Source organism: Camelina sativa, chromosome 12 (assembly GCF_000633955.1).
Source record: "Camelina sativa cultivar DH55 chromosome 12, Cs, whole genome shotgun sequence".
Classification (NCBI taxonomy): Eukaryota; Viridiplantae; Streptophyta; class Magnoliopsida; order Brassicales; family Brassicaceae; genus Camelina; species Camelina sativa.
Window position 1 is genome coordinate 29,670,153 of NC_025696.1, and position 7,978 is coordinate 29,678,130.

At 35.8% G+C, this 7,978-nt stretch overlaps 3 protein-coding genes across 3 annotated transcripts in view; 1 reads left to right on the forward strand and 2 right to left on the reverse strand.

Annotated features, from left to right (window-relative positions):
• LOC104732885 (pentatricopeptide repeat-containing protein At5g39680) lies at window positions 7-2,394 on the forward strand. Its single transcript, XM_010452482.2, has one exon. The coding sequence runs from the start codon at window positions 32-34 to the stop codon at window positions 2,162-2,164; it is 2,133 nt and encodes a 710-aa protein (XP_010450784.1). The 5' UTR covers window positions 7-31; the 3' UTR covers window positions 2,165-2,394.
• Window positions 2,400-3,280, reverse strand: LOC104732886 (probable calcium-binding protein CML45). The gene has a single exon (XM_010452483.2). The coding sequence runs from the start codon at window positions 3,120-3,122 to the stop codon at window positions 2,520-2,522; it is 603 nt and encodes a 200-aa protein (XP_010450785.1). The 5' UTR covers window positions 3,123-3,280; the 3' UTR covers window positions 2,400-2,519.
• LOC104733994 (cyclic dof factor 2-like) overlaps window positions 6,705-7,978 on the reverse strand; it is a 2,791-nt gene continuing 1,517 nt past the window's right edge. Inside the window, exon 3 of the mRNA XM_019233697.1 lies at window positions 6,705-7,956. Within this exon, the coding sequence (XP_019089242.1) occupies window positions 6,976-7,956 (981 nt within the window). The 3' untranslated portion in view covers window positions 6,705-6,975. The remainder of the gene's footprint in view (window positions 7,957-7,978) is intronic.

The following is a 7,978-nucleotide window of genomic DNA, read 5'->3' on the forward strand; positions in this document are numbered from 1 at the left end:
CGAAGAAAACAAAAGGAGCAATTTTGAAGCCATGTCCGCTTTGTCAGTGATCGAACAACGACTGTTAAAGTGGAACAAACTCGGGTCTTTATTACCTAAACCAAACAAACCTCTTATCCCCATTGATCGTCTTAACGAGCTTTTGAAAGTATGTGCTAATTCAAGCTATCTAAGAACTGGCGAATCGATTCACGCTCATTTGATTGTCACGAACCAATCATCTCGAGGTGAGGACGCGTTTCAGATCAATTCTCTGATCAATCTTTACGTGAAATGCGGAAAGACTGTTCGTGCACGCAAGCTGTTCGATTTAATGCCTGAGAGAAATGTTGTTTCTTGGTGTGCGATGATGAAGGGTTATCAGAATTCTGGGTTTGATTTAGAAGTTTTGAAGCTGTTTAAAAGTATGGTCTTTTCTGGTGAATCGAGACCTAATGAGTTTGTAGCTACTGTGGTTTTAAAGTCTTGTTCAACCTCCGGGAGGATTAAAGAAGGTAAACAGTTACATGGGTATTTTCTTAGATGTGATTTGATCTCTCATGAGTATGTACGGAATACTCTTGTCTACATGTATTCTTTATGTTCGGGAACCAGAGAGGCTTTTCGAGTTTTGGATCATCTTCCTTATTGTGATCTTTCTGTGTTTAGTTCGGCTCTTAGTGGTTATTTAGAGCGTGGTGCTTTTAAAGAAGGGGCTGATGTTTTGAGAAGGATGGCTAAGGAGGATTTGGTTTGGGATAACATCACGTATTTGTCTACTTTACGGCTCTGCTCCAATCTCAGAGATTTGGATTTGGCTCGGCAGATTCATAGCCGAATGGTACGGTTTGGTTTCAACACTGAAGTTGAGGCAAGTGGTGCACTCATTAATATGTATGGGAAATGTGGTAAAGTCATCTATGCTCAGAGAGTTTACGACGATACACATGCTCGAAATATTGTCTTGAGTACAACGATCATGGATGCTTACTTCCAGGATAAGTCTTTTGAGGAGGTTCTGAATCTGTTTGCAAAGATGGGAACTAAAGATGTTCCACCTAATGAGTACACTTTTGCCATTGTGTTGAACTCAATTGCAGAGCTGTCACTTCTAAAACAGGGTGATCTTATTCATGGGCTTGTTCTGAAATCTGGTTATAGGAACCATTTAATGGTTGGGAATGCACTGGTTAACATGTACGCCAAAAGTGGCAGCATTGAGGATGCAAGGAAAACATTCTCAGGCATGGCTTTTAGGGATATTGTTACTTGGAACACATTGATATGTGGATTCTCACATCATGGATTGGGAAAGGAAGCGCTTGAAGCCTTTGATAGAATGATGTATGCAGGAGAGCTTCCCAACCGCATAACTTTTATCGGCATTTTGCAGGCTTGTAGCCATACTGGTTTCGTGGAGCAAGGGCTTTATTACTTTGACCAGCTAATGAAGCAATTTAATGTTCAGCCTGATCTACAGCATTATACATGCATTGTTGGACTTTTGAGCAAGGCTGGATTGTTTAAGAGGGCTGAAATTTTCATGAGAACAGCTCCAATTGAATGGGACGTTGTTGCATGGAGAGCTTTGTTAAATGCTTGTTATGTTCGTCGGAATTACAATTTAGGAAAGCAGGTAGCAGAATATGCTATTGAGAAGCATCCAAAAGATTCGGGAGTTTACATATTGTTATCCAACATCCATGCCAGGTCAAGGGAGTGGGAAGGCGTGGCGAAAGTGCGTTCTTTGATGAACAAAAGAGGTGTTAAGAAGGAGCCTGGAGTAAGCTGGATAGGGATACGTAATCAAACCCATGTGTTTCTTGCAGAGGAAAACCAACACCCGGAGATTGATCTGATTTATGCAAAGGTGAAGGAAGTTTTGTCAAAGATTAGGCCATTAGGGTATTCGCCTGATGTTGCTGGAGATTTCCATGATGTAGATGAAGAGCAAAGAGAAGATCACCTCTCTTATCATAGTGAGAAGCTAGCTGTGGCGTACGGTCTGATGAAAACGCCAGAGAACTCGCCATTGTACGTGACTAAAAACGTGAGGATATGTGATGATTGTCACTCTGCAATTAAGCTTATCTCCAAGGTCTCAAAACGATACATAGTTATCAGAGATTCCAACCGGTTCCATCATTTCCGTGATGGTAAGTGTTCTTGTTGTGATTACTGGTGAAGGTTTGAATCCAAAGCTGATTAGTGTGACGGAGACCTCTTGCGTCTCTCTTGCGGCCTCATCATAAGTAGTGATAAAATAAGTTGCAATTCATTTCTTGCTCTAGTCATCAATTTGTAGGTGTAATTAGCGTCTAACAGTTCGGTTTTTGTTAGGCTTAGCCTCTATGTTTTGGCAGATTATTCATGTCTGTGACAATTATTTCCAATCTCATTGGCTTTTAGGGGGCTTCTGATACGAAAGTTTAGAAATTTATACATGGTTCTGAGACAACAATATTAACAGACACAATCTCAAAAGCATGAAGAAAACAAGTGCATAAATTGATAGATTGTTACTTCAAGAAATACTGACTTCAGCAGAAGTGGTTCTCCATGAATTTAACAAATCCATAGAAATCAATTCTTCCGTCTTTATTTCCATCGAATGATCTGATCATTCTCCTGCAACTCTCAAGGTTAGATTCTTGCTTGAAGCCAAGGATAGTCAAAACTCTTTGCAAATCTATTGGATCGATAAACCCATCTCTGTTTTCATCAAAGACATCAAAAGCTTGCTTCACTTCCTCCAAGCTTGGCTCTTTCTCTTCAAACAGATTAGAAAGATCCTCGGAACTGTATCGTTTTTGAAGTCCCTCGCTTCCTGAATCGGCGACAAGTCCTAAGCTCTTCATCACCATCACTACATCTTCTCTGCAAAGACCGTCATCTTCGCGTTTGATCGAAGTTTGGAACTCGAGATCTTTGCTCTTCTTCTCAGAAACACATTGCTGGTGGTGAAGAAGAGGCCAGAACCTGGAGAAAAATGTCTGAGCAAAAGAAACCCATCTGGAAAAACTGATGAGGAAGAAGTTGATCAGACCAAACAAACGGAAAGAAAAAGAAGAGGACTGGTCGCATTTAGACAGTGAACTCTTCTTCTCCATGGTTATAAAGCTATATAACTGGTTCTCAGTCATAACTTGATGTTAATGTTATATTTTTCAAAAACTAAACTAGGCAAATGAATGAATCACAAAGTAGTAAATGGTAAGTAGGAGATGTGGGAGATATGAGTTTGTTTCATGTCAATATATATACATGATGAATAAGTCAATGTGGACAGAGTTTTGGTGGAGAGGCAAAGGAGAGGAAGTTGCAGTTGGAAGAAGAGACCAAGAAGATGGAAAGGGAAAGGGGAAACTTACAAATAGACTTTAGTGTAAAGATATGAATTAATTAAGAGGAAATTTCTTGTGCACCATTTGGTGGGGGAGTTGTTTTTTTGTACTTATTTGATGGGAAGCTTGGTCAGATTACTATTAAATTGTATTATATACATCTAATGTGTGGTATTAGAATTGAGGTTTTGATTGGTGACCCTTACATAAAGTTGTAAAGTTTAAAATTATGTCGTGTCTTATAATACGGTTTTTGATCTCTAGAGGTATAATTTGTTTTCTTATCAGTTTATATGTAGACTAAATCAACATATTTTTTGTTCATGATTTGAATTGTCAAGTCGTGCTTCAGTTTATTCTCTTACTGTAATTAGTCTAATTTTATACCAAAATTTCATATTTTACTTTGTTTTATAAATTTTTTTGCCAAGACTAAATTAGACAGAGACACACGTAGACTAAGAAAATCATAAAAGCAAATGAAAATTTCCTACAGCTTGATTTCCACAATTAATCTTCCGATGTGAAGATAATTCTAACACGTTTCCAGATGCCTTTCAAGCTTATACTAAAGTCGACACAAGTTTATAAGCCTCTATTTCAAATAATTAGTCATCATTTTTTTGATTACTCCAACGTTTGGTCAAACAAGTCACGGATAAATGATAAGAAAACGAGTACTTAGCAGTCATAAACGATACTACACAATTCATACAAGTCATACTCCATATATGTTATGAAAACACATCATATTTTATTAAACATGAAGTTTGAACTTTTACTCTGTTGGTTAATAATCCATTTTTGTTTGCTAAACCTCTTGCATGTTTGTTTACCAATTCATACTTTTCATATTTTGTTAATCAATTTGTTATACATGTAATACATTTAAGTGTCCAGTGCAGCAGTGCTACATGTAATCTTACTGAATTATTTGGATTATTTAAAATCAGAGTAATATACGGTATCAATTTATTGTAAATATTTAAGAATTTTCTTGTCACAAGAGTACCATTGATATAGAAATTACAAGGCATACAAGGGCTAACAGTGCGATTATTTATGTCCATAGATAGTAAATAAAAGTTTTCAAACAAAAATTTCTTGATAATTTTTGTTTTCATACCAAAAAAAAGATTAAAATTTGTTGTGAAAGGGCCCATAAAACAGTGTTAATATTCTTTTTGTTTTATTAGAATAAAAATAACCTTTTGGTTTTTGGTATGTTGAGAAGTTTGATTTAAAATTTGTCTTAAGACATAAAATGCTTAATCGGCACTGTTTGTACAAAACAAACAATCAAAAACTGTCTAAAAGATTGCATTCTATAAATTTGATGACTGATTTAGTCTTAAAATAATATATAATAGAGTGTATGTGTTTATTCTATACAATGAAGTAATGAACAAAACAGAGATATCACGATAAATAGTTTATGATTTGTTCATATAAAGTCATATAAAATGCATCCTTAAGAGATAGTTGCTTTGCTGTTTCTATAGCTTCCTCACTTGAAATCGCTGACTTCATCCACAATTATATAGCCTCTTGCAGCTGCGATGAATGCTACGCTGAAGCTGGTGTTTCCGCTTATAGGTTCCACCAAGACACTCTTTCAAGGTATTATCAGTCATTTTTTCTCAACATCCATAACCATATTGTACCCAATCATATCATTGATACTGCAACATGTCTCTATGATCACGAGTTTGGCAGCAATATTCGCTACACAACCCTTTGCTATACTATTCAAATACACCATCGAGTTTTTCCAATGAGCTGAGACACATTCTCAGCAATGGCAAAAACTGCTTCCTCTCCACCATGATTGCACAGGGAAAAATGTGCAGCATCTATCTCATACATGCATTTTCTTTCATCCATATGAAGTTGCCTATTATAAACATCAACTTTATGCACAAAGTACTCTTCACCATTCTTAATAACCATGCCTATATCTCCGGCGTTGTCGAGAGCCCTTTGCACATCTTTTACACCTCATCATCCTCTTTAAAATCCTTTTATTGTTCGGTACTTTTTTTTACTCATACCATATTAGCAATTAATGATTCTAACTCAACACCTAAGAATTAGCTAAAAAAAATTGCCATACATAATATATTGCCTTTAAAATATTAGATTTGAATAGAATTATTGGTTTGAGATTTGAATAGAGTTTTGAAGACTTTAAATGTTATGTAGAATCTGTTGTTATTAGATCAAGATTTTGTTAAACATTGCTAAAGTTTATTGTTATTAGTTTGTGATTTGTAAAAAATTATTTAAAATCTTAACAAATTTGGGTTATTATATTCAGACTTTTATAAAGTCATTAAAAGTTCTTTGTTATTCAATTAAAACAAAAGAATCTATGATTGTTAATTAATTCAATTATTATGTTATTGGTTCATGATTTTATACATTTTCTTCACAAAATAAAGTCATGGAAAATATTACAAAAATATATAGATTGTTTGGAGCATTTTACAAGATTTTAGAAAACTAATCAACAAAACTATAGAATACTCTCTAGCAATAATTAAAAATCTTTCACTTATTCACTTTTGATGATTTTGTTGAAATCTTCACAATTCTTTATAAATTAGAATCTAATAACACCCCCTTATCTAAGATTTATTAATTTACCTTCAATTGAAATTGACCAAGATTTCATCAAAAAAGAAAAAAAGAGATATTTAAAATTTTCGGATAAATGTATTTAGATTTAGAAGTCAAAATATTTGAATATTTTGTATGTATAAATTTATTAAAATATACATAAGATTTGTTCATATATAAACATCTTATATTAATGATAACAAACATAATGTATCACCGAATATTAATTTTTCAAATATTTTTAAAAGTATATTTAGTCTTATTTTAATACTATTAGCTATTTTTGGTTATTCTAGATCTGGGTGATTTGGCCATTTGGGGGTTTTAATAAGACAAACACGAAATAATGTCACAATTGCAACTAATCTTTCCTTAGTAAATTTCCTGGAAATTGGAAGTGACAAGGTAGTGGCTTTCTTTTTCTTTTGGCGTTTTTCACAAACTTTTCAATATTAAATATACTATTTTGCTTATTTTATCCAATCAAAACGTTGTTTCATTGGTTGTTTTGGTCAATATGAGATTTCTAATATATAGCTGACTCTGTCAATCTATTCTCACATTCAGTGTTGGTTCTTTATCAAAGTATATTTTTGTGCAGCTTGCAATATCTTCTCTTCACACTACTAGAGCAAACCTGATGTACCATAGTAGTATACGCCTGATATCATGGTCATCTACGAAGCTAAAGACAGTGGTTCGCTTCTCTGCAGAAGCTGATAACAAGTTTGATGCAAGATTGTAGCTAACCAAACAAGTATAAATTTGAATGGAAAATAAGTTATTTCTTGCAAGATTTATTTAACTACAGTTTTTGGGGGGTTTTCCATATATGATACAACAAACTTTTCACTCTGCAACCCAAAAAAGAACTACTTCTCCCTCGCTATGTCAACCATTATACATATACACATACCTGTGTATATATATTTTATATATAGAGCTATATCTACAAAAGGACTCACCTGCTTTCTTCGAACACAAGACTGAACCCAAAAACAATCAAATCAGCTTCTTAATTTGGTACTTCCTTTTATGATGTCTCATGGAAGTTTGTTGACCTAGAAAGAGCAGCAGGATTCGCTTGCAACTCCAGTCTTCTTCCCGGAAGCTTTCCTTCAGAAAGACTGCTTTTTTCTTTGGTTGATGATCTGAAAGCTCCAAAAGTGTCTGCGTTTTCGTCTTTTTTGATCCCTAATGTTTCCCAGATGGAGCTTTTAGCAGCTTCTTCTGGATCATCGACCCTCAATGTCTTGGGAACCCACAAGCATCTCTCAGGTTTGCTTTTCTCTCTACCAAGTGACTCAGTTTCTTCACAAGCTTCATCAGCGTTCTCGTCACGTGAATGTTTACCTAGAGTTGGAGAATTTGGACTGGAGCCAGATGGTGAATTGGGTTGCGGCATCCAAGTGAAACTGTTCCATGCCCCTGGTGAAACTCCCGGGCAACTCCAATAAGCAGGTGGAGGGTAAAACGGTAAAACCGTCCATGAAACTCCGTTCCACGCATAAGGCCAAGCTGGTGGTGGTCCAGGAAAGCAAGGAACTTTTGGCAATGGGCTGACTGTTCCAGCCTCTTCATTTGGCGGGTTTAAAGGAACCGTAACCTTCAAGCCTTCATTAGGTTCTTGCAATGTGGTTTGTGTTTTCAGCATCGACTTCTCAGCAAGATTCAAACCGGAAGCCATGGATTCACAGAGCACTGAATCAGAGCCAAAAGTGAGAAGGTTCGCACCATTAGGATGTTGAAGATCGGTTCTCGCCGCCTTCTGCATGGCTTCCGCAGATGTTATGCTAACATGACGGTTATAATGAGAAGCAGGACTCTTGTTCTTGCGTCTCCCTGCACCAACCGGAACATTCCTCATCGTTCCACCAGCTGTCCAATATCTCTGACATTTCTTGCAGAAATGACGAGGTTGGTTAACATTATAGTTGTTGTAGTAACAGAACTTGGTTTCCATGCTGTTACATCGCGGACACGGCAGAATCTTGTCAGGTTTCTTTAACTTCGCCTCTTGAGAGCAAGCAGTAGTA

What these genes read in the sequence shown, in the direction of transcription:
- LOC104732885 (XM_010452482.2), top strand. Translation starts at nt 32, where the DNA reads ATGTCCGCTTTGTCAGTGATCGAACAACGACTGTTAAAGTGGAACAAA.
- LOC104732886 (XM_010452483.2), bottom strand. Translation starts at nt 3,122, where the DNA reads ATGACTGAGAACCAGTTATATAGCTTTATAACCATGGAGAAGAAGAGT.